Genomic DNA, 27529 nt, shown 5'->3' with positions numbered 1-27529 from the left:
AAGAAAAAGAAAAAAAGAAAAAAAGAGAAAAGAGAGAGAAACCCCTGCCAGTAGAAGAATCTTAAATAGGTTTTCTCTTTATTCTGGTAGTAGGCTGAAACCACTTTAGGAATAGACAGACCAAACATTAAGTATACTTTCTAAAGCTTTGGGAATCAATATGCAAGTGCAACAGTTCTCTGCAAAATTAGCCTGAAACACATTTGCTACAGAGTATGTTATTGGGTATTTAATTATGCCTCCTTTCTTTTAAAGGTAAATGGTGTGGCTAAATTTTGGCTAGGAAGGCAAATTATTTCAGAAATCCCAGGGACAGGTTAACTAGATAAAAGAAAAATCCGTTTAATGAGAAGCACCGGAAGACCTTATGATATAGCAGAAAGAATATTGCCTTAGAAACCGCAGCATGGACTCAAAAATACTGACTTTGGGCAAGTCATTTAACATCTCTAGGTCTCAGACTCTATCCTTAAAACAGGGTTAGGTGAGACTAGATTAGATCCCTAAAATTCTCTGACCATAAAATCAAAAGATTGGGGCGCCTGGGTGGCTCAGTGGGTTAAAGCCTCTGCCTTTGGCTCAGGTCATGATCCCAGAGTCCTGGGATCGAGCCCCATATCAGACTCTCTGCTCGGCAGGGAGCCTGCTTCCACCTCTCTCTCTGCCTGCCTCTGCCTACTTGTGATCTCTCTCTCTCTCTGTCAAATAAATAAATAAAATATTAAAAAAAAAATCAAAAGATTTATCACCCTGGCTACTGGGAATTATATTAATAAGCTTACCACCTATCTATCACTGTTCTCTTCCCAGCAAACCAAATGAGGTAAGTGTAGGTTAGCCAACAGATTTTACTAACCTTACTTAAGATACAGGGAAAGTATAGCACATAATGCTGACTTGACTTCTTCAAAGACCCGTAAGTAAAAATTAGTAAAACTCAGTATTACAATATAAGCCTGAAAGTTGAAGTATTTCTAATTATTTTGTGTTTGATAGTCTACAATGGAAAAAACATTTGTTTTTAAGACATAAATTAACACTTTACATGGCAAGATACCAGAAGATCCCATTCCCAATCCATCTTTGTAGTGAAGACCACCACCAGAGGACAGTCAACTCTCATAACTCAATTCCCAGATCTTTGGATGTTCAGTAAGTTTAGGTAATTGATCCAAACATGCTAGGTATGAATATTACAGGACAAAAAAGAATAAAAATCAACCTTATGGACTGACATGGAACCATTCCAATGATTCAGTCAGGGAAATTTCCTAGAATTACTGTATAGTGATAGTCTCACCACATCTATTCCCTTAAATAATGTATAGCCAAGAAAAAAGACCTAAATTTTACAACTGCCAAATAACCATGCCCTTTTTAATCATAGCGCATCTTCAAAGAAAAGATCAAATCACCTTTCTGAAAACTGCTAGTGATTTAAATTATAATTCATTTATATTATAACCAATATTTAGACCTGCTATAGAAAAAAATTTAAATGTAACCCTTAACTTTTCCCAAGAATATCTAAAATAGTAATTATATTAGGGTCACAGATGGAAAAAAGCTATAATTACAGTCTTTTACTCAAATTCCTTTGTAAGAAATTTTGAACTAAAAGTAAAACCAAAGTAGAGCAAAACACAACATTTTTTTTACCTCAAGAATGTAGTTCCATCCCTTTTCATTAAAGACATCATCCTGGAAATGCTCTCTATACACTTCTTTGGCTTCTTGGATCTTCTCTTTGGTCACTACTTTACCTGAAAAGACAAATTCCTCCTTTTTACATTTCTAAAGGCATTCTATAAGTTGCTGGGTTGCTGTATGATCAATCTCTCTAGCTATTTCACCATTCTTTGGATTAAAAATCCAAGAACTGAGAGGTTAAATAATCACCCAGAGTCAACCGCACAGCCAGAACAGGAATTTGCCCTTCTGCTTGTTCACTCTAAGCATACATAAGTTTTTATTTGAAAAGCAGATGTGCAGAAGAAATCATTACACGAAAAGGACTTTTTTAAATAAATAGTAATAAGTTAACTTCTAAGATGATTTATCACTGTAATGTATCTTCAAATTTGATACAAATAATTTTCCAGGTGAACCTTTTCACTTTATTCATAAAGGGTGTCTTCAGGGCTGATAATCCAATAATTTTCACAAGGACTGAGTGTTTGCTCCTCAAATACACTTTTAGTTATCTTTAGCTGTAAAATGAGGATAATAGTAGAGTACCTACTTATAGAATGACTGTGAGAACTAAGTGAGTTAAGACATATGAAGCACTTGGCATAATGCTGGCCTATAACAGGCAATTAACAGATCTGAGCTGTAATTAATAATATTCTATAAAGTTTTTAAGCTATAGAACTAAAGTATGACATCAATCTTTAGGACTTTATATAAGGTTACTAGAAAACTCATTTAAAATATCTTGGTAAGTCTTACTGCAAAGTACTGTGGATATTCAAGTTGGTTTTCTTTTTTTTTTTTTTTTTTTCCCAATTTATTTATTTTCAGAAAAACAGTATTCATTATTTTTTCACCACACCCAGTGCTCCATGCAAGCTGTGCCCTCTATAATACAAGTTGGTTTTCAATGGTATAACACATCTGAACTTAAATCTGACCTTAAAACTGCCAAGATTATGGGAAAAGATTATTATCTTTGTAAAATTCAACTTAATCTGTTTTCATTTCTGAGATTATTTTCATTTGAAAAGGCTTCAGACATGAAATTTTCCAAAATGTATAAAAACCTTTGTGAACTTTTTTCACCCTAGAAATACCATTATAAAACAAACTGGACATTCAAATACAAAACTTGATCTTAGCCACAAGGCCGAGAAGCGATGGACTTTCAAATACAAAAGCACAGAAATTATTTTGGGGGTTTTCCATTTTAAAACCTATTTTAACTCGGGCCATAGTGGCAGGCAGTTCTGAAAAATAGGCTTTTAAGATAAAACAGACTATGACAAAAATATTCTAATTGCTACCATAATTCAAAATGAATTTCTAGATGAATAATGAATCCTTTACTGTGAATTAATGACTTAAATCTATAAACATACCAGGTTAGCCTCAGAAAATTATTGACTTTTCTAAACTTACTCCTGAATTAGTTTCAGAAATTCTTTCTCATATTTAGAATAAGCCCATACACCAAAGTTTAAGATTTAATGCATTCAAATTAAGAGTTTTTTACAATTCAAAAATAACATCTGAAACAGTCAAAATAGTTAAGTAAATGTCAAAATTTAACTATTTGAAATCACAGAATATAACAATATAGGAGAAGATTTATGAAGTGTTACATAAAAGCAGTGTTTTAAATGTACTAGGAAAAATAATACCTTTTAAGTACTTATTAAGAATGTACTGCAACCCATAAAATACTGTTTCCTCGTATTTCACCTTCTTTATTTTGGAGTTTTCTGTCTTCTTTTCACGGCATTCAAAGTAGGAATAAACTTTGCTTGTATTGGGTGGGTACTGTTTATAGTGAGTAACCTAAAGGAAAGAGAAATACTTGAATTACAGAACATCAGAACAGAATATAAATCATGGCAGAAAAGGCTTGAAATTATCTAAAACCAGAGAAACTACACTTCTTATTTGCTACTGATCAGCTTCTTTTCCAGCTGTAAAGAATACAGAAAGAAGCATCATACTTATTAGGATACTATTAGTAGTTCATTCAGTTATCTTAAATTTGAAAACCAGAGGACAGCATTAAGTTTTATAAACAAATAAACTGAACTTAAAGAAGTATGAGACCTTTAATGGGATGGACCCTTGAAATGAAAGTTCGAAGAAAGGTATCTCATTTGGTCTTGGGGAATGGTCTTTCTTCAGGATAGAGAAATGTAGCTGCCTGGAGTGGGGCATACCCATGATATAAAAAATGAACTGGAAGCAGCATTTGGTACTGCTACTATCCAAATGTGCTACATTTGATCAGTCAGAGTCAATGATTCCCCATGACTCTACTTTGTAAATAGTGAGGCAGTGAGAATGACTCCTTCCAGTCTTCATACGAACACTATGAAAACCTGGATGAAAGTAACAACAGCAGCAACTAACTAACTAAAGAAATAAATAAGTAAGTCCTGTTTATAATATTACTTTTTCTCAAATTTCCTCTGAATTGGGAAATAAATCCCTGTCCAATGTAACATCGAATCCTTAGGAGTTGAAAAACATGAAGTATTATTTCTTTTCCATGAATTTGGATTGAAGTTACTATGTTAATATGTCTTTGTTTTAAGAAAAAAGTGAGTTCATTATAATTTGAGTTTTCTTGTATTTTAATGTGGTTAAAACATTTTACCAATAGAAAGTAACTGGAAGTATAATGTGTATGTGCTCTGTTGAAACAGTAGGAATGAAAATGCCTCGAAGGTTAAGGTACAGGGCAGTCAAGCACGTAATGGTGTAATGGTCACTGCAGAGCAAGTTCCATGGATTACACTGTGAAGAACATAAACCGTTCGTCCTGTTTAGCTCCGACCCTAAGTTTAGGGAAACCAATGCTTTCCTTGTTTGGATGCATAATCTTAAAGTAAAATTTAGGCTTTACCCTAAAAAGTATTTGTAGATTAGCATAAAAAATTCTAAAATAAATATACTCTATATAGAATAAAAAAAAAAAATCACAAATGTTTAATAAATGTTTCTTCTCCAAAAGAAGCAACCTGGAACTCTATGAAAACAGCACCCTTATGCTGCTTGAAGGCAACCCGCATGAAGAATCTTAAAGTTAGAGATATAGACCAGGGTCTGGCTTGGGTTTTGTTTTTGTTTTTTATGTCAGAACCTAGAGACTGACACTACTGGAAGCTGAAGTAGTAGCTCAGTGAAATAACTAATACAAAACCCAGAGCAGTTAAATCTATGAACCAATTCACCAAAATACAAATATTTGAATGATACCCTAGTAATAAATCACTACTACTTCAACTACTTAAGAAACTGATTGGAAAAAGGTTAACACCACCTAAAAAAAATATATCCAAGATGTATATAAACATGAAAATGTCCAGTTTACAATGTAAGGGACTCCAACTCCTTTAGTGGGAATGAGCAGTGAGGTAGAAGAAAAGTCAACTCCAATGAAGTAAAAACCAAAGGTCTGGATCACATTATGCAAGCTCACAGAAGTCAGATTCATAGTTGTGACTCTCAGTAGTTTGACCTTTTTGCAGTTCAGATACTGAAAGGTGCATTTTATAAATTTACTTTTTCTATACCAGATTTAAAAGTGTTAGAAGGCAAATAAATTATTTTCATCACCAGTCAAAAGCTGAATGAAAATGTTCCTAAATTACTTAACCCCATTTTGGCCTAAAAGTATATTAAAACTTTTTGATCATGCAAATCCAGTTCCAGTTTTGGACAGTGAGTATGTTTAGAATTTCAAAGCTTTACTACTGCCATGTTCTTTAACTATGTACTTAAACCTCTACATAAATATTTGGAATGCTTCCTCTGAAAACAAATGTCATTAAAAACACAGAACTGTCTAGGCTGCTTCATCAGAAACTAAGTGTGACTTCTAAAATCTTCTTTGGAGAACTTTTGAGAACTGTTCTAGAATTTAACTTTAGAAGCTAATTCTCAGGCAATTAACCGCCTACCAATGAACACCCAATATATGTAAAGAGCCAAATAGTATGTTTGGATCTATTTATATTAGCTTATGCCATTGTTTTAATGGGAAAAAATGTTTAAACAGAGCTTCTTAGTAAATATTATTCTAAGAATATAGCCAACAGAAGATTTATAATGGTTCCAAGTTTTGCCAGGTTTACTAGCATTTTACTTTCTTCATTTTACTTTCTGCTAAACCGCTCTCTCAGAACCACTTGGAACCGTCACTAGAAAATGAGATGATACAGCAGAAAATCAAATCATTAAATTGCCATTTTGTAAATAGTTTATTCAGAAGTATATACTGTGTATCCACTATGTATCAGGCATTGTTTCAGGTACTGAAGATGAAGAAATAAAATGGACTAAGGTGGTTTTTAATTCTCAAACGGCTAATAAGGGCTAGAAGGTCAGAGAAAAACATATAAGTCAACAAAATAACTTCAGATCTAGATGTAGGTTTGAAAAATTAAAAGAAAATGAGGGGCTAGAGGGGGTCTGATAGATTGCTGTAAAGATGGGGTCAGGAAGGCTTCTCTGAGATGGTGACAGGTGACAGGACCTAAACTACAAAATAGGAAATACACTGACTTAAGGGATGAACACATGTGTGGTTGGTACATGGAGAGTGGGGAGGAGGAGGAGGGAGTACATGGTGAGGTCACAGAGAGATGCAGGGACAAGACTGTGTAAGGCTTGTACGCTACAGCAAGGAGCTTGACTATTACATCAAGTACAGTAGGCAGCCAATAGAATGTTTTAAGTGGGAATGAATACGACCTGATTCATATTTTATAAGGATCAACTTGACAGTGAGGTCAAGAATGGATTACAGGGTGACCAAAGAGGAAGCAGGACCATCAGATAAGAGGCTAAAGACTAGCTTAGGTGATAGAAGTGGCTCATTTGGAGGTAAAGGAGAATTATGTTTATAGATTATATTTGGGAGATAAAAAGGGGGAGGAATTTATGTTTCCTACATTTTTGGCTTGAGCAACTAGGTGAATAATGGGTGTCATTTACTGAGATAGGGAAGGCTGTGGAAGGAATGGACTAGGAAATCAAGAGCTCAGTTTTAAATATATCAAGTAATGCTAACAAAGTTTCATAGTCTTCAAAATTGAACTACAAAAGGGGAGCTATTATATCATATTGGGTTTATTTGTTTTTTTAAGCACTACTTGACTTCTACCAAGAGAGAAAATGGTTCTACGATAAATTTAACATTATTTATAAGATGAAAATAGCTAACTTCTCATAATATCTTCAGCAAACCTTATTTTTAAAAATGTTTCCTAAACTAGAAAGATTTTCCTACAGCTAATAGAGCACTAGCAGTATACAAAAACATAAGTAGTAAAGAACACAGGCACACAGGAAAAAGTAGCTCTTTAAATAGAAGTTAATTTCACAGTCATGTGACTGATTTACTTCATGAAAAGCTAAAGATTGTAATCACTCCCTAGGCTAAATATCCTTGTCCCAATTATGACATTTAAAGAGAAATATGAGGGGTGCCTGGGTGACTCAGTCAGTTAAGCATCTGACTCCTGATTTCAGCTCAGGTTATAACCTCAGGGTTGTGAGATTGGGCCCTGTGTCGGGCTTGGTGCTGGGCAAAGAGCCTGCTCAAGAGTCTCTCTCTCCCTTTTCCCCTTCTCCCCACCCCACTAAAAATAATAATAATAATAATGAAAAAATGAAGAGATATAGAAGAAATATTTAAGTTGCATAGAATCTTTCTGTAAGAGCAAACTCTTAAGATTTTTCTGAGCTTCTCCAGATTTCTCATAAAGTTGATCTGATATTTTTTCAAGAGGTTTCCTCTCACAATGGGATCACAAGACACCAAAGACAGCCACTACTAATCTACTTTATCAGTTACAATTTTAACAGCTAAGAAATGATCATTAGCCAACATTTCAACAGTACCATGTGTATATAAGAGCACATGGGAAAATATATATAATGACACAAATAAGTTATATTATCTATATAATAGGGCACTCAGAAGAGGATCCATTCTGCCTTACGATGGCCAAGACTTTCTGCCTTGTCAATGCTAATGTGCTAGAAATAACAAAAAATTAAACTGATTCTTTATTCTTTTCAGCGTTATTTAAGATATCTCAAGCCTTAGAAATACTTCTATTGCCACAGAAAATAATTTTTTGCTATTTGACTTTTGAAGCAATAATAACTTCAAAAGCAGGACTTAAAGATTTTTGGATTATATTTTGGGGTCTTCCAAATCAGCTATAATCATAAACCTCTTAGCACAGAGTTCCTGATAGTTTGTACTTTTTTTTTTTTTGCCACACCTTTGAAAAAGATGTAGTCAACTGACAGAGGACACCTGGTTATGGTATCTTTGTTTTGCAAAATATTATATAATTACTACTGACCTAAGTTAATTTTCCTATCAAGTGTATTTGTGGTTTACATATAGGATTTTATTTCTGTTGCCTGAGCTTTTCCTATAATTTATAATATAAAACTCACTGGAAAATTGCATTGAACAAATGTACACACAATCTCTGACATACAAACTACAACAGTACTCCATTCCTCACAATGCTCAGACTGCTATGAGAGTCACTGTGAAATAACTGAAGTGTCTGGTCAGAAGCAATGCAAAAGAAGCAACGATGAAAAATACGAACAGCTCAGACACTGGGCAGCTAAGGTTCCAGGCAGGACTAACTTGCCAGTAAGACCTGCCCCCAACTCTTTTTCCAAAAAGCCCAAACTTTTAAAATTTGTTAATCTGTTATTAACGAGGCAGCAAAATCTCTTAAAAAAAAAAAAAAAAGCTACCTTGGGGGGCGCCTGGGTGGCTCAGTGGGTTAAAGCCTCAGTCTTTAGCTCAGGTCACCATCTTAGGGTCCTGGGATTGAGCCCACATCGGGCTCTCTGCTCAGCAGGGAGCCTGTTTCCCCCTCTCTCTGCCTGCCTCTCTGCCTACTTGTGATGTCTCTCTCTTTCTGTGTCAAATAAATAAATAAAATCTTAAAAAAAAAAAAAAAAGCAAGCTACCTTGGGTGCCAAATCACCATACATAAATTATACAATCTTCTTTAACTTCTCTAAAACCAACTTCCACTCACCCTGGATTTTAAGAGACGCCTTGTCTTTTACAATACCTTGGAGATCTCCAATGTTTATTAAATAAATTAATGAAAGTGGGCTGAGTTCCAGATAACCAGTTTAGAAATAACCTTTTGAGAAGCAACCCAAACTGGACAGCACAATTCATAACAATAGGTGATGTATAAATTGCTTAAAGATTACTACTATACACTATATAATTTTTCAACTCAATTGTCAGCATCTTCCATCTTAATCTGCTAATAGGTAAAATGTTCAGAAATAAACTAAACTATACTCTCCTATAGTTTGTTACTAACATTATCTACATAGAAGCAAGGGAATGGAACAAGGAATAGAAATGCACTTTTTAATGAGCCAGTTATTTGTAAACTAATCAATGGCTACTCCAGGGACAGGCAGTTGGCGGGGGTGAGGGTGGGGTGAGGGGTGGGGAGCACCCAAACAAAAATCTGACTGTTCTTCTTTACAAAAAGTTCCAAATGCTTTTTAAGTACTGCAATGGCTAAAGCAGCCCAATACACAACATAAATACAACCCAGCTGATACTTTTACTTTATGCCATTTTGAAAATCATTAAACAAGAGCCCAGGATGAAAATGGAAGAAACAACTACATTAACCTGTTTCTCAGTTCCTTATTATGTATTTAAGATAGTATGAGATTACAGAAATGAATATATATTTTCCACCTTCCTCCTTTGATCGGAATTGTCTTGAACCCCCCAGAGAGGATATAAGTAAAAACAATATAACCATGTTTTCATGTGCTTGGACACTACCCTACTACCTGCAAAAAACCTTTCTGTAGACTTTAGACAACAAACTATTCTTTCTTTAGTTTTACAAGAAGAAATCAACAATATTCTCTCTTCCATCAACACATCTAAAACCACTAGGTTCCCTACTTACATTAACTGCCCAGTAGTTCGTAAGTACTGATAAGAATATGTAATAGTCTCATGGAATTGCCAAATAAAAATTTCATTGTTTCTAACCTCAGGATTATAATTTGTCTCTTTCTTCATCTAAGAAGATAAAAAGGTAAAAATGGAAATAGAACATATGAACCTGACTGAATCCTCTTGAGGAATTTTTGGGGAAGAAAAATGAAAAATCTTACTAAGATAAAAAACCTTTTTAAAAGAATTTTTTTAAATGATTTTATTTATTTGAGAGAGAGTGTGTGCACACATGCAGGCACACAAGCAGGGGTGTGGAGGGGCAAAGGGAGATGGAGAAGTGGGCTCCCCACTGAGCAGGGAGCCCAACATGAAGCTCAACCCCAGGACCCTGAGATCAGAGCCAAAGGCAGATGCTTAACTGACTGAGCCACCCAGACACCCCAAGATGAAAATCTTAAAATGTTTCATATTAGACAAACTTGGAAGATGGTGGCAGAGTAGGAGGACACAAGACTTGCCTCATCCCACAACTAGATAACTATCTAATCACCCTAAATACCCTAGAAATTGACCTGAAAACTGGCAGAACAAACTCTACAATTAAAAGCAGAGAACACGCCACATCAAAGAAGGTAGGGAGTACGGAGATAAGGTTTGGAAGAAATGGATCATGGTCAAGGCAGTGGAAGAGAGAAGGGAGAGAGAAAGGCTAGAGATGCATAGGGGAGCACATCAAAATATGAACCCATAGCGACTGGCTTGGAAAGCAAGAGGAGCCAAATTTCGTGAGTTCTTTCAACTAGCGGGGCTTAAAGCCCTGAGTTTTAAAGGTCAGCAGGCTTGGCTTTTAGAGCCCAGAGGACACTGCACTGCTCTCAGAAAGAAGGCAAGTCAAATAGCCAGCCCATGAACACAGCACGGAAACAGTGCTCTGAAGAGAGCCTGAAGCAGACAGTGGAGAGGTTATCTGCTCATCTTGGAGCATGTCCCAGAGAGGCAGCATGAGATCCCTCTAGGAATAAAGGAACTGGCAGAAGCCATTTCCCTCTCCCTGCCCCCAGCACAAACACAGGACCACCTACGGGAACCAGGGCAGCATCCACATTCCCTTCCTAACTTCCTTCCACCAACCCCCATGCACCATGATTGAGTGGAGCTTGCCCCCCTCCCAGTCATGTATGCCTCAGTCCTAGCACTGTGGGCCCCCTCATCCAGACCAGCCCAAACCCCTGCTCACACAGTGCCTCCAGAGACAGGAGACTTGCAGGGTTTCAATTCCAATTCCAGTGACAATGGCAACAGGCTTCATTGCACAAGCAGAACAGAGCACACCTAGTTAAAACGTGCTGCATTCAGCCAGGGATCAAACATTGCCTGAAACAAGCAAAGATAGCCTCTGCAGATGACTGGCCTGAAGGATAAAGTGGCCAGGTATAACAGTTGAGCACCTAAATGTGTGCTTATTTTGTTTATTGAGCCCTTATTTTATTTATTGAGCCCCCCAAAATGTAGCACACACTGGAGACACTCCCAGAAGTGTCAGGCCCTGGGGAACAGGGGATACTACATGGCATGACACTACAGGACCTCTTCATTTCCCTCAAGATCAGGAGATGTAACTGATTTTCCTAATAATACACAGAAGCAGGCACAGAGACTAAGACAAAAAAATGAGAAGACAGACAAACTTGACCCAAATGAAAGAATAAGACAAGGCCATGGGCAGAGATCTAAGTGACAGATATATGTAACCTGCCAGATACATAATTTAAAGTAGTGATCATTAAAACATTCACTGGACTTGAGAAAAGAGTGGAAAGCATCAGTGAGATCATTAACACAGAAATAAGGAATAACATAGCAGAGATAAAGGGCTCAATAAAATAAGAAACATGCTTAGTGGAATGAAAAGCACGCTGGAAGAAGCAGAGGAACAAATTAATGACCTAGAAGACAGAGTAATGGAAAGTAATCAAGAACAAAAGAGAGAAAAAATAATTATGCAAAATGAGAATGGACATAAGGAACTCAGTGACTCCATCAAATGTATTAACATTCGTATTCTGGGAGTCCCAGAAGGAGACAGCAAAAGGGGAAAAATTTTATTTAAAGAAATAATAGCTGAAAATTTCCCTCAAACTGGGGAAGAAAATAGACATACAGATCCAGGAGAAATGGAGCAACCCCTCCCCACCCCAAAAAACAATAAAAGCAGATCCACAGCAAGACATATACTAATTAAATTGGCAAAATATAGTGATAAATTGTTTTAAAAGCAGCAGGACAAAATATAGTCACATACAAGGGAAACCCCATAAGGCTATCAGCAGATAATTCAGCAGCAATTTTCTAAGCCAGAAGAGCATGATATATTCAAAGTGCCTGAATGGGAAACATCTGCAGCTAAGAAAACTATCCATCAAGGCCATCATTCAGAATAGAAAGAGAGAAAAAAAGAGTTTCCCAGATAACGACTAAATGAGCTCATGATCACTAGACCAGCCCTGCAAGAAATATTAAAGGGGAATCTCTGAGTGGAACAGACAGACCAAAAGTGACAGTATAAAGGTAGAGAATAATAAGTGGCCATCAACTTAATATAGACTGCTAAATGCCAAAGAGATACAGTAAGCACAAACATAAAACTGCTAATACGCAAAGAATAAAGACAAAGAAATCCAAATATATCACTAAAGAAAACCAGCAGACCATAAAGGAGAAAGAGAAGAACAGATCAGAGAAAGTCATCAGAAACAACCGCCCCCCCCAAAATAAATAAAATGTATCTATCAATAATTACTTTGAATGTAAATGGACTAAACACTCCAATCAAAAGGCATGACCTGACAGAAGGGATTTAAAAAAAAAAAGGGCTAGATCCATCTACATCCTGCCTATAAGAGACTCCTTTTAGACCTAAAGACACTTGCAAATTGAAAGTGAGGGTATGGAGAAACATCTATCATGCAAATGGAGGTCAAAAGAAAGCCAGAGTAGCAATACTTTTATTGGACAAATTAGACTTTAAAACAAAGACTGTAACAAGAGACAAAGAAAGCCACTATATAATAATAAAGGGGACAATCCAACCAGAAGACATAACAAGTGTAAATATTTATGCACCCAACATAGGAATGCCAAATACATCAAAGTTAATAACAAATATAAAGGAACTAATGGAAAATAATACAGTAATAATAGGGAACTTTAACATCCTATATACATCAATGTACTGACCATCTAAACAGAAAAGCAATAAGGAAACAATGCTTTGAATGAACAGATGGATTTAACAGATAAATTCATAACATTCCATGCTAAGACAGTAGAATACATATTCTTTTCAACTGCACACAGAACATTCTCCAGAACAGAATACATATTAGGCCACAGAACAAGCCTCAACAAATTCAAGGTCGAAGTCATACCATGCCATCTTTTCTGAATGCAACACTATGAAACTGGAAGTCAACCATAAGAAAAAATCTGGCAAGATTACAAATACATGGAAGTTAAATAACATGCTACTCAACAATGATGGATCAATCAGGAAATCAAAAAATAAACTAAAAAGTACATGGAAATAAAATGAAAACACAATGGTCGCAAACCTTTGGGATGCAACAAAAACAATTCTAAGAAGCAAGTTTGTAGCAGTATAAGATTATCTCAAAAAGCAAGAAAAATCTCAAATAAACATCCTAATCTTACACCTAAAGGAGCTAGGAAAAACAACAACAAACAAAATCTAAAAACATTAGAAGGAAGGAAATAATACAGATTACAGCAGAAATAAATGATACAGAAATTTAAAAAATAATGGAATAGGGCAATGAAACCAGGAGTTGATTCTTTGAAGAACTCAACAAAACTGATGAACCGCCAAGACTCAAGAAAAAAAAGAGAAAGGACTCAAAATCACAAATGAGAGAGGAGAAATAACAACCGATACCAAAGAAATACATATAAGAGAATATCATGAAAACCTATATGCCAACAAACTGGTTGCAACCTAGAAGAAATGGCTAAATTTCTAGAAATATATAAACTACAAAACTGAAACAGGATGAAATAGAAAATTAGAAAAGAGTGATTGTTAGCAAAGAAACTGAGTCAGTAAAAAAAAAAAAACAAAACAAACAAACAAAAAACCTAAAAAATAAAAAGTCCAGGACCAGATGGGTTTACAGGAATATTCTACCAAGTATTTAAAGAAGAGTTAGTATTATTCTTCTCGAACTATCCCAAAGAAGTAAAAAAGTAAGGAAAACTTCCAGATTCATTCTAGGAGTCCAGCATCACTCTGATACCAAAACCAGATAAACACACCACTAAAAAAGAGAACTACAGGCCAATATCTCTGTTGAATACAGATACAAAAATCTCAACAAAATACCAGCAAATCGAATCCAATAATACATTAAAAAATTATTCACCACAATCAAGTGGATATTATTGCTGGGTTGCAGGGTGGTTGAATATTTGCAAATCAATCAACGTGATACATCACATCAATAAGAGAAAGGGTAAGAACCATATGGTCATTTCAACAGATGCATAAAAAGCATTTTGACAAAGTACAGTGTATAATAAAAACCCTCCACAAAGCAGGTTTAGGGGGAACATACCTCAACATAATAAAGGCCATATCTGAAAAACCCACAGCGAATATCATCCTCAATGGGGAAAACTGAGAGCTTTCCCCCTAAGGTCTGGAACAAGACAAGGATATCCACTCTCACTACTTTTATTACGTATTACCGGAAATCCACACCACAGAAGTCAGACCAGAAAAATGAATTAAAAGGCATCCAAATTGGTAAAAAGTCAAACATTCACTATTTGCAAATAAATGATACCATATATAGAAAACCCAAAAGACTCTACCAGAAAGCTACTATAACTGATAAACGAATTCAGTGAAGTTGCAGGATACAAAATCAATGTACAGAAATCTTGCACTTCTATACACCAATACTGAAGCAGCAGCAGGAGAAATTAAAACAATCCCATTTACATTTGCACCCAAAATAATAAGATACCTAGGAATAAATCTAACCAAAGATGTGAAAGACTTATACTCTAAGAACTATAAACGGTGATGAAAGAAATTGAAGAGGACACAAAGAAAGGGAAAGACATTCCATGCTCATGGATTGGAAGAACAAATATTGTTAAAATGTCTATACTACCCAATGCAATTCACACATTTAATGCTATCTCAATAAAAATCCCAACAGTATTTTTCATAGAAGCAGAACAAGCAATCCTAAAATTTGTATGGAACCACAAAAGATCCTGAGTAGCCAAAGCAATTTTGAAACAGAAAAGCAAAGCTGGAGATACCACAATTCTGGAGTTCAAGATATATTACAAAGCTGTAGTAATCAAAACAGTATTGTATTAGCAAAAAGTAGATACATAGATCAATGGAACAGAAAAGAAAGCCTAGAAATAAACCCGTAACTGCATGGTCAATTAATCTTCGACAAAACACGAAAAAATATCTAGTGGGAAAGTCTCTTTAACAAATGGTGTTGGGAAAAATGGACAGCTACGCGCAAGAATGAAACTGGACCACTTTCTTGTACCATACAAAAAAATAATTCAAAATGGACTAACGACCTAAACGTGAGACCTACAACCATAAAAATCCTAGAAAAGAACATGGGCAGTAACTTCTTGACATCAACCAAAGCAACTTCTGGTTGCTAGGTATATTGCTAGGTATGTTTCCTGAGGCAAGGGAAACAAAAGCAAAAATAAACTATTGGGACTACATCTCAAAAAGCTTCTGCACAGCAAACAATCAACAAAACTAGAATATAGCCTACTGAATGGGGGAATGTCATTTGCAAATGATGTGTCCTACAAAGGGTCAACATCCAAATTATATAAAGAACTTACACAACTCAACACCCACAAAACAAATCATCCAATTTCAAAAATGGATGGAAGACCTGAACAGACAGTTCTCCAATGAAGACATACAGATGGCCAAAAGACACATGAAAAGAACCTCAACATCACTTACCATCAGGGAAATGCAAATCAAAACTATAATGAGATATCACCTCACACCTATCAAAATGGCTAAAATCAACAACACAAGAAACAACAGGTGTAGGCGAGGATGTGGAGGAAAAGGAACCCTCTTGCACTGTTGGTGGGAATGCAAACTGGTGCAGCCCATCTGGAAAACAGTATGGAGATTCCTCAAAATGTTAAACATACAACTACCCTAGAATCCAGTAATTTTTACTACTGGATACTTACCCCCAAAATGCAAAACACTAATACAAAGGGATACATACACCCTTATGTTTAGAGTATTATTTACAATAGCCAAGATATGGAAGCAGCCCAAGTGCCCTGGATTGATGAAAAGAGGGGTGGTATACACACACACACACACACACACACACAATGGATTACTGAGCCATAAAAAAGAATGAAATCTTGCCAGTTGCTAGGACATGGATGGAGCTATAGAGTATCATGCTAAGCAAAACACATCAGTTAAAGAAAGACAAATACTACATGATTTCACTCATACATGGAATTTAAGAAACAAAACAAACGAGCAAAGGGGAAAAAAGAGAGAGAGAGAGATAAACCAAGAAACGGGCTCTTAATTATGGAGAACAGGATTACCAGAGAGGAGGTGGGTGAGGGGATGGGTTAAATGTGATGGGGATAAAGGAGTGCACTTGTCCTGATTAGAACTGGGTGATATGGAAGTGTTGAATCACTATATTGTACACCCTCAACACATCTACACTGTATGTTACCTACCTAGAATTAAACCAAAGACTTAAAACCACATATAAGAAAATAAAAAGGTTTCACATGAGGAACATAAAATATATTGGTCTGATTCGAAAATGGGCAGGAATACACTTTATGAAATAGGTGCAAATTCTAACAGTGCATTACGTATGCCCTGCTAGGAGATTAGAAAACTTTAAGGTAATTCACTCTTCTAATTAAAAGCATCCCAGAAAAGTGATGTTAAGGCAATTTTACATTTGTTATGTATAATTGCTAGAGGAAGTGCAAACTAAAGGAATTTGGACTCCTTTTGTTTTTAAAAGACTAATCAACTTGTTTACATTTCCCATTTCCAACCAAATCATTAATTGCTACATTAAGAAAACTTGGAAATCATTTTAAAGATTTAATTAGCAAAAAAACTGGTGGAAGAAATTTAGTTAAGAAAAAACTATGAATGAGACCATTGTGAAATCATTACTGAAGATACTCAAAACACTAGGAAAAAGACAAGAGAAAGTTTTAAGGTCATGTACACCATACTTGATAATACTTTGATCTCCTTGCAATGCTGTAGATTTCCACTTTAAAATTCCATTTAAAAGACTAGTTGTTAAAGAAACTTGGCTCTACTTTTAAAAAGTACCCATCTAAATTATCTTAAGTAGAATCTTAAGGCGATTGGGAAGAAATGAACAAAACAGAACGTAAGCAAAATGGGATTCTCCAAAATTTTAAAGGAAATATTTAAGGAAAGAAAAAGCAAAAGTTCTGAACAAAAACCAACAATATGAGAGCATCATGCTTTCCTTCATATTCCAAACCACCATGTTAAGTAAATACTAAAATTTATTTTGTTCAAGTGGGGTGTCTGGCCTGACATTTCATCTTTTAAGTGTGCTGGCCCACAAAGCTTAGCAAAGTATAGTTCAGTTTACTTCATGTAATTTGGAACCGAGGGGAAAGAACATTTACCAGATTTTCCTCTCATCATTCTTTCCTTTACTAATTTGTGTGAGTTTCAAACAAAACTAACGCGGCAGCAATACTCTCAAGTGTCCAATAAGCTTATTAACACAAATGTGTCATTTCTCTGTGAGTTCTCCAGGGTTAAAACTACAATTCATTTAACTCGTGTTTTCACTTTCCTTTTCACAGAAATCCTGTAGTGGCCCTAATGTTATAAGGGCAGCCTACCGGCCTCTACAACAAGGGATAAGGAGTATGAGTGATCACCGGGAGCCAAGGAGTTTGAAACGGAGCCCAGCGGAGTGGGCCGGGGAATCCAGCAGTCTACCGAGGGCAGATAAGTGTCCTCCACACCCCGGCCACAGGCAGAAGAACGTGGCTGGCTGCTGCGGCACCCTACTAGGTCCTCGCCCATCTCTTTCTCGGGGAGGGACGTACCTGGCCAGCAAGGGGGGAGCGCACTCGATTCAGCCTTTAGGGGAAAACCCACTTCAGTCAAACCTCATTCCTTTTCTGCACGGCCGAGCCCCAGGGGCCGTTACCTAACTGACCCGCTCCTCCGGCGACCTTTCGCCAGGCTGGCCCTGCCCGACCCGGCCCAAGGCCAAAAGGCCGCGCTCCCGGGGAAGGCGTGCGCTCGGCCGGGGACGCCAAAGCCTCCCTGGCCCCGACCCCGTCACGGCCTCTCCAACCGCGAGCCGGGAGCCGGGAGCCCGGAGCCCCGCGTCCCGCGCCTGCGGCGGGCGGGCGGCGCAGTCTCCGGCCCGCCTCAGCCCCTCGCCGCGCCCCCCCACACCACGCACCCCAAAGCCCCGCCTCCTGCCGTCCATCCCTCCATCCCTCCTCCATCCACCTCCTCCCCACTGCGGCGCCAGCTTCACCTGCCTCAGCCCGCCGCCGCCGCCGCCGCCGCCGCCGCCGCCCGGCCGCTCTTTCCCTCGGGATCGTGCAGCGCCACGACCCCAGAGCGGCGCCCCCCGCCCCACAGCCCCGCGCTTGTCCCGGACGCGCCCTCTCCTCCTTCACCTGCCCCCGCCCCGAACCTCTACCTTGTAGGAGTCGGTGGCCAGGAGGATGTTGAACTCGGCGTCTGCCGCAGCATTCATCTCGGGCGGGAGTGTGAGGGCCACGCGCCGCGAGGTGCCCGGCGCGGCGGCGAGGAAGGAGAAAAATGGGCTTCACCGCGCTCCGTTGCTTAAGTCACCGCTCGGTCGGAGGGGCGGGGGAGAGGAGGGAGAAGAGGAGTGGGGAGGAGGGGCCACAGAAGGGCGGGCCCGGGAGCAGTGACGCGGCGGAGGGTGGTGGCGCCGGTAGCTCTCGAGCTCTCAGCCCAGGACTCCGACCGACTCCTCACCTCGGCTCCCCGCCCCCACCCCCGCCCCCTTACCCCGGAGGGGACGCGAGGGGCGGGGCGCGGCCGCGCGTGCGCAGCGCGCGAGGGGGGGCGGGGCTGGGGGAGAGGACGTGAGGCACGCGCTCTTTCTCCAGGACGCCAGCTCCGGGAAAGCGAAGGCTTCCGGGCAGTCCCGGTGTGGGACCCGCGTACCTACGTTGATTTCATTTCCCGGCACCGCGTAACGGAGAGCGGCGGGAGGGGGAATTCCCAGCCTCGCCCTTCCTGCGATTAGCGGGTTCGTCCGCCTGGCTGACACCTTCCTGTCCTACCCTGTCCTGGCTCGTTTTCTGAGTCCTCCTGAAGTCACGCCACCCGGCTGGTGGCCGTGAAGCGGGTCTCCCCATCCCCCTCTCGCAGTTACTCACCTTTGTCTCCGGCTGGGACTGGGGATCGAACCTTTTGCCTGCATCCCTCTTGTCCCTCTAGGTCCTCCTAAGCCTCTCTTTAAAATCCGAAGAGCGGCGATGAGGAAGGTCTGAGGGGTCCCTTTGCTGTGCATCGACTCCGCTTTCCTCTGCCTGTGTTGCTGAGCTCTTGGATCCTTTGATGTTTTGACTTTTTTCCGCAGAAAATAGTCTGCACGTGAAGGCGGGCGTTGAATTCAGCCCTCCCAGATAATGAAAGTACGAGGCCTAATTGAATCTAACAGTGCCGAGAAGTAAACGGCATCGGGCCAAGTTGTGACACGGTGCAAAACTGATTTCATCATTGCTTTAGTTGTTAAATTTTGGGAAATGATTTGGTAACCTCCAAAAAAGAAGCAACGGATACGACGTCGGATGACTTCACCGAAGTGTAGACGATCCACTTATGCAATTCTCATACGTGATTGTAGTTTTGCGTAAAATTAAGATTTCCTTTGTCCACATGATCAGTAGCTGCTGCGGCCTTTTTAAAAATTTTTTTATTCCAAGATTTAGGTTTTAGAAGATACAAGTAGCGGGGCGGGGGGGGGGGGAAGCGGATCAATGAAAACAGGCATAGGAACTCTATAGACTATTTTAAAAGTTGGTAAAAATCTCACTTTATCGGGGGGTGGGGGGTGGTGTGGGATGGGAAGGGGGACGCTGTGAATTGAGAGATTCATCACAACAAAACGGAGACCTACCTCTTCAGTTAAAAGCAATTTGGGTCCAGACTGTGGTCTTGGAATAAGTGCAGATTCTTGACAGTCGCCTCCATCTATAGAGTCCATACAGGCAAAGATCACGGAAGTGGTGAGATACCAAGGTAGTAATAATAAACTCACCAAGGTAGTAAATAATAATACATTTAGAATAAGAATTATCAGCAAAAAGTTTGAAAACAGAAGAGGCTTTTTTCCCCTTTTTGGTTATTTTTTTAAAACAAGTAGGTAAATTACTTAAATTTTTTTTTTTAATTTTGGCAAATTTTATTAAGTCAAGCAGTGTGATTCAAATAAAGAGGATGATCCTTGATGCCTTTCTTGATTTGGTGCTTTTTTTCTTCATTTAAAATTTCCATAACCTACCTTGCTTAAATGACAAATTCTTTTGGCTTAGCTTCCTGGAATCCATGTATGTATAACTGACCATTGTTCTGTGCTGCCTTATTCAGGAAAAAAATTGGGCCCTGATTATAAAATGGGCTTTGTTTATGGTAGGATTTTCTTTAAAGCAAAATAAAAATTGATCTTGCAGTCTTTGAGTTGAATTTGCATTTTTAAAGTGAAAAAGTTGATCAATTCAAGCAAAAATGTTAAGATTGCATTGTTTATTAAATGTAAGAAAGTCACAAGGCCTGCATACATATTAGTGACTTAACCCCTCACAGCACCTCCAGAGGAAAAGAAGTTCTATTTGCAACAGAAAAAATCACCATTTGCCTGAGAATCAGGCACGCTGTATGTAACTACCTACATGCTTAACACAGGACCAATTCTGAGTTAATTGGGCTTCAGAACTATGAAATGATCACCAAATACAAAGTTAAGATTTCATTTTTAAACAGCCTCCCTTGAAAGACAGGTTAACAACCAGCATTTAGCATGTTTATCCAGTAGCATGTAAAAGTTTCTGAGAAACTGCTTCTCATGGGCACCCTCACATAACAAATAATAAAAAGACTCAGTTGGGTCCCCTCACTTTATTCAAAGCCCTGAGTTAAACTACCATTCGTACCCAATGGCCAGTCATGCAGGGTAAACTGGGCACCCAGCTCCTGATTTATATCCCTTGGAGTGCTAGGACAGCTTGCCACTCATATATTTGATCAGTCAAAGTGGGTGTTACTGTACCACTCCTGTTTCTCCACACTCTTCCAGACTTCGGCACACGTTTGTATTTCAAAGTTGCCTCAGATATATCCATATGACCTGGTTTCACTTCAGTAAGAAACAGTTAACAACAAAACAAAACAAAACAGGAAAAAATACCCCTCAAGAGACAGGCGTGGGATTCACGAATCTGCAACTCCTGACAATGGTCCTGTCCATCCCCCTTTATAATTTCCTCTAGTTTTACCAAGAAGCAACAATTGTCACAAAGATAAATGTAACAGAAGAACTTTTTTATTAAACTTAGGTCTTTTCTTATTCAAACTTCCATGGTGCTTTGGGGCCTTCTCAAGTGTTGTAATTTCCCAAGGAAAGGGACTCATCTACAAAAAGATGTGGGTCTTCGCAGATCTGATTGTCAGCACTGCCCACCGTTGACGCACTCTTCGATGACTCAGCGGCTGGGTCTCCTGCAGGCACACAGGAACACACAGAAAACTGCTGAGTCTTCTGAACGTACAGAAGTGATAGCGTAAGTGTAACCCACAAACAGGAAGGATTAGCACATGGAGTTGGGTTGTTCACGGTCATTGCACTGCAAATGTCCTTAGCTCTCAAGACCCAGCACCTGCCCAGATGACTTTCCTTTTCTCCCTATTGAGACCTGGGCTAGATCCCATTCTTTCATAGTACCCGCACCATGCCTGGCTCCATCATCTCCCAGCTGGTCCCAGATCCTTACCTTTTCTTCTGTGGGAGTACCCAGGCTACTGAGCATTCACAGGAAACATTGCACAGTGACACAGGAATCTGCATCCGTTGCAGGACGCCTAGGGTGACTCTTCCACTCCCTCCATTCAGCGCTTTTTTCCCCCCCATTTTCCTCAGAGGTTATTTGAAATGTTTACCTCTCTCCTCAAACCCATGACCCCGAAACAACTCCCTCCCTCTCAGCCGTTGGGGGAGTCCCCTGTGTCAGTCAGGCGATGCCAGGCCATCAGCAGGAACTCCCTAAATGGTCATAGCTTCGACAGCACCTCGGTTTCATTCAGAGAGCCAAGTGGAGTACCAGGCACAGAGCGGGGGCTTCGCAGATATTGACTGAATGAACGAAGGAGCAACTTCTAACAGCTTGTATGGTTCACCCCAAATCACAGTCCTTTTCCTATGTCCTTCAGTGTTGAGCTCAGGCGTGATGATGGGGGTTGCTTTCGCCATAAAATGTGTGCCACGGGGATGAGCATCACTCCCAGCAGCAGCTTTAAGAGCCCAGGCGTGGTTTGTCATTCTCTCTTCTCCTTCTGTCCCAAAGATTGCAGTAGTCCACGGAGGGGCTGACCCACGGGCTTAAATCCTGAAGAGCGGACAACCCAGAATCAAGTCAGAGCCAACTGGCGCTGGCCATGAAGTGTGAGTGAGAAATTAACCTTTCTTGGTGTGAGCTGTGGAGCTTTTAGAGTTTGCTACCGTAAGCATAACGAGGTTTATCCTGACAGATACTGGCCTCCACACCTGTGTTTTCTTTTTTTGCTCAGAGAAAGAGGAGTCCTTCCTTCTGCCTCAGGTGAATCGCTCTCATCGGTGCTCTGGGTCCATCCCTCCCTGCCCACCCCCACTCAGTCTCCCCTGGTCCAGCTCAATTAGACATCTTCTCTCTTCTGAGTCTCTAAACACCCCCTTCCTGTTGACTTCTTCTTGGCACATAGACATATTTGGATTTCTCTTCTTTTAAAGAACAAAACGGAAAGAGCCCAACTTCCTTTCCAGATACCACAATATCGTTCTCCTTTTCCAGAAAGAGAGGTCTCTGCCTCCCATCTCTGCTTTCTTTCCTCTTCTTACCTACCTCAGTCTGTGTGGCACTGAGCCTTTGGCCAGACAAGCTGGCAGACTCAATGGTTATAGTTCACAGATACTAGCTAGTAAACCCAGTAAAAAGAAAAACAACAACAACTTTCTTTTCTTCCTTTAACCATTATCCCTCTTGTGTTTCCCTTTGACAACAGGATGACAGTATTTTCTCCAAAGGAAGTTGGAGCCTATCATTCCACAGTTCCTTTTGGCATGGAACTTGACTATAGGTCCCAGAAGAAACCATATGTCATCTACCCCAAAATTTACCCAGACCTGGACTAGGTGCCTCTTTCTTTCCCAGGGGTGAATTTTCTGATAAACTATAGCTTCTGTTAATCAGAAACTAGGGAACATTCTGGATCCTGTCTGTAGCCAGGGGTGTTAATCATACAAACCTGTGGCAAACTTCAGCCCCAAAAAGCCTTTCCATATTTTTCAGAGGGGACCGAGGGGTTCCTCTTGCCTAGTGGGATCCCTGTGGCCTTCTCTGAAATTCAGAATTCTGAGTTGGGCTCATGGACTGGATTTCCCACAGATACTTCGTGCTATAAGCTGCATATTAGGATATTAATCTGCTGCTCAAATTCATCCAAACTCAGTAAGAATGAATGTGAGCACCACCCTGAAAACTGAGCAGTGTGTCTGTAGATACTATTCAATTAAAATAATCCCATTTAATTAAAGCTCATGGTCCTTGCCAAGACTTTAAGTGTTCTCTTCTGGTGACCACACCTATGACACCACAGACACAATAAACTGTTCTAGATTTTCTTTTGTCTCTTGAGGTCCCACCAACCTTGTGGGATAATCAAAAACTTGTGAAACAAACCACATGGTTTAGGACTTACGATCTTCTCTCTTCTCTTCCCAGAGCCTCCCTTCTCAAGGTTTCACTGAGACTCACTTCAGTGCCCTGATTGCTCTCCGATTTTGGCGTCATTGTCTCTGCTCCATCCTCTGGCTGATGGTGAGCTTTTCTAGCATACTTGTCATCCTCCTGCAGCCGCATGTCCTCAACTCATGCTCATTCAGTGGTTTTGTACTTTTATGAATTGTGGTGCTGTGTGAGGCTCTTGGACCCCCAGTAATTATAGCTCACAATACACCCTAAAAAGAATTCTTGTTCTTGCAGTTGTCTCATCTCAGATACTTAGGACAACTTCTCAAGGGCTTCCTTATCTAGAGGACATTTGAATGGTATCATCCTGTCTTAAGAAGGTCTCCCTCACTTTTCTCAGAAAGAATGCTTTGGGCTCCAGGTAATAAGCTACTATTAAAAGTGGCTTAAGGAATAAGGGTTTAATTTCATCCCCAACAGGGATGGTTTTTCTAGGGTGGGCTCAGTAACTCAAGAATATCAAGATTCTGGCTCTTCTCCATTTTCTCCGCTCCATTACCCTCAATGTACTGAAGATCCGTCTTTGTCACACAAGTCACAAGATGATTGCCACAGCTCTAACTATCATGACCTCACACAAGAGTACACAGAAGCAAGAAGATAAAGTGGAGTTTTGTTTTGAAGGTGTCTGTTAGATGCAAAAGCCTTTTTCAAGAGGTCCCCTTGGACTTCCCTTGGGCCCGACTGGCCCGAGCTGGATGAACGCCCGTGCCCCAGTTGTAGGGAGGATGAAAATGTGAGAATGCTGGCATGCCCAATTTGTAGAATGGGAGGAAAGTTCCACCTGCAAGAAAGAAGGGAGTTAGGAATGTCTATTACGAGGCACCTGGCTGGCTCAGGTCATGATCTCAGGGTCCTGGTGTCCCTGAGGGTCCCTGTTCAGCAGAGAGTCTCCTTCTCTCTCTTCCCCTTCCTCTTCCTCTCCCTCCGTCCCCCACTCATGTGCTCTCTTTCTCAAATAAATAAAATGTTGAAAAAAAAAAAGAATTGTCTGTTGCATGGGTAAAAACAGTAATCACAGTATCACTACTACCTAGAAGCTCAGGGTGAATTAATTCTCTGTCTGCATGAAGGAATCTGCCCCTACACTTGGCCTCTTCTGTGTCCTTGTTATTGGGTAATAATCTAACCATTCCCAAAGTAGCTTTAGTGTAAACGTAACTCCTAGTGGCCTTCTTGTACTCCAGAATCAAACTGAGTAGAATGTGTAGAATGCATCCTACCTCTGCCACTTATCTTTCCATTTTGTCCTGCCCTCTGCCTCTGGTTTTGCTACAGGAAAGCAACAGAAGGCCATGGGTGTTCCTTATGCAGGCTCAGAAAAATGTGTGTGGGCTAGAAAAACTGTTCATGCTTTTTTCTAGTGTGATCATTACAATCTCTGAGGAGTAAGCACAAAATAATGACCTCTTCTCACAGACATTTATTCAGTTAGTTTCATTATAATCTTACATCATGTCCCCATTGTATTATTACACTAAATCTAGCACAGTATTGGCTCTCATATTGTCAACAGTAGGTTTTAGCTACCATCTAGATTCTTTCTCATGTACTAATGCTTAGACCTTTAAAAATTAATGTGAGCTTCTGGGGCGCCTGAGTGGCTCAGTGGGTTAAAACCTCTGCCTTCAGCTCAGGTCACGATCTTAGGGTCCTAGGATTGAGTCCTGCATTGGGTTCTCTGCTCAATGGGGAGCCTGCTCCCACCCCCCCACCGCCTGCCTCTCTGCCTATTTGTGATCTCTCTGTCAAATAAATAAATACAATCTTTAAAAAAAATTAATGTGAGCTTCTGTTCAATAAACTGTTATCACTAGCACCCCAAAGCATTTATTAAGCACTGGATTCCATGTAGTACTATTCTAGATGGTATATAAACCAAAAAATGCAACACATTCTACACAGATTTTTTTTAAAAGATTTTACTTATTTATTTTATAGAGAGTGAGAGTGCACAAGCAGGGAGAACAGCAGAGGGTGAGGAGAAGCAGACTCCCCACGGAGCAGGGAGCCCGATGTAGGGCTCAATCCCAGGACTCTGGGATCATGACCTGAACGAAAGGCAGATACTTCAGTGACTGAGCCAACAGGTGCCTCTATGCAGAGGTATAATACTAAACATAGGAAAGCAATTGATTGAGTTCAAAATTCACAATTTTCCCTGACAAAGAGGGAGGCCAAGCTCAGGTGGGGCTCAAAGGGGTGGTTTCCTCTCAGAAAAGCCTTTATTGGACAGGGATTTATATGATAGAAACTCTGCCTTCTAGGGACAAACAATCTTATGGGGAAACCCAGGAATCAGTTTTCCTTCCTTCGTGTCCCCTCAGAAATGGTGTTCTCTAGCCTTGTTCTGCTGATGTCCTACCTCAAACTGCTGTTCACTTGCTGCTCCTAGAACCTGGGAGGCACAGACTGCAGCCTTCTTCAGTGCAATGGGGCCCTGTCTGAAAGGGCCACCACAGAAGGCAGGGACACATGGGATATACTTCACCTCCTTTACAGCATGTCTCTGTTAGAGCATATTATTTCATCCAGAATCTGTATCTGGATGCAGTTATACTTGGTTGTACCAGAAGCCAAAACCAAACCAAACCAAACCAAAACAGACCCCAAAAAAGTGTCCTAAATAAGATTTAAGTTGACTTCTTTCTCTCAGAATAAGCCATGCAGAAATGATATAATGCTTTATCCTCCTGCTTTGCTTTTTTCTTTTCTTTTTTTTTTAAAGATTTTATTTATTTGACAGACAGAGATCACAAGTAGCCAGAGAGGCGGGCAGAAAGAAGAGGAAGCAGGTTCCCTGCCGAGCAGAGAGCCTGATGCGGGGCTCGATCCCAGGACCCTGGGATCATGGCCTGAGCAGAAGACAGAGGCTTTAACCCACTGAGCTACCCAGGTGCCCCTGCTTTGCTCTTTTCAATGCAAGACTTTGATTCTGTGGCCCAAGTGGGCTGCTCCAACTCTGGCCATCAACTTGGCATCAACATAGCTGCCCTATGCAGAAGAGATGTTAAGGGGCAAGAGAGTAAGCGTGGAAACCAGCTAAGTGGTCACTGCAGTCCGCATGAGAGATGATAGGGGCTTGGACTAAGATGGAGAGTGGAAAGAAAAAAAGGGGGGCAGATCTGAGATATTTGGAAATAGAGCTAACAGGACTTTCTGAGACATAAGATTTGTGTGGGAGAGTAGGAGGAGATTCACGAGAACTATATGGAGAAGAATGGAATCTTGATTATTCTTAGGTTTTGGCTTTAAATACAGAAAGTTTTAATAAATGAATTGTGGACAACTTCAGAAAGCGACTTAGGAGATCAAATTAAAAGCTCAGTTTGGGCTTTAAGCTTGAGATTTCTATTAGGTAATTATAGGATTACCTACTTGCTTACGGAGTTTTTGACTACTTGGATTTCTTCTTCCTATATCCTGATGGCGAAATGGATACCTGTTCCCAAAGCCCTCCATAATTAGAAATAAATCTGTGGCCCTGTCCAGTCCTCAGGTTTTTTTTCCCCTGGACTTTCCTGGCCATTTGTTTTCAGAGTAGTCTTTGTTGTTCTCACTTTTCCAAGCTCTGTTCGGCCTGGTGCTGGTTTTCTGTCCCCAGAGTGAGCTCAGATCCTGTGTTTCTGTAGTCACAAAATATCTTGGGACTATCACATCTATACAGATGAAGCTGCTGGGAATAGACAAATAATTTTTTGAATGAAACAAGATCTTGGAAACTTGTCTTGTGTACTC

General features: G+C 39.9%; 1 protein-coding gene across 1 annotated transcript in view; it reads right to left on the bottom strand.

The window, feature by feature from the left end:
• The window catches only part of NAMPT (nicotinamide phosphoribosyltransferase), a 40035-nt gene extending 21269 nt beyond the window's left edge, over positions 1–18766 (bottom strand). Inside the window, exons 1-3 of the mRNA XM_044245822.1 lie at positions 18457–18766; positions 3360–3516; positions 1660–1763 (exon numbers count right to left, since the gene is read on the bottom strand). Of these exons, the coding sequence (XP_044101757.1) occupies positions 1660–1763; positions 3360–3516; positions 18457–18513 (318 nt within the window). The 5' untranslated portion in view covers positions 18514–18766. The remainder of the gene's footprint in view (positions 1–1659; positions 1764–3359; positions 3517–18456) is intronic.
• Between the last annotated feature and the right edge of the window lie 8763 nt (positions 18767–27529).

The sequence above is a fragment of the Neovison vison genome, chromosome 4 (assembly GCF_020171115.1).
Source record: "Neovison vison isolate M4711 chromosome 4, ASM_NN_V1, whole genome shotgun sequence".
Taxonomy (NCBI): Eukaryota; Metazoa; Chordata; class Mammalia; order Carnivora; family Mustelidae; genus Neogale; species Neogale vison.
This window is presented reverse-complemented; position numbering and strand designations above follow the sequence as displayed.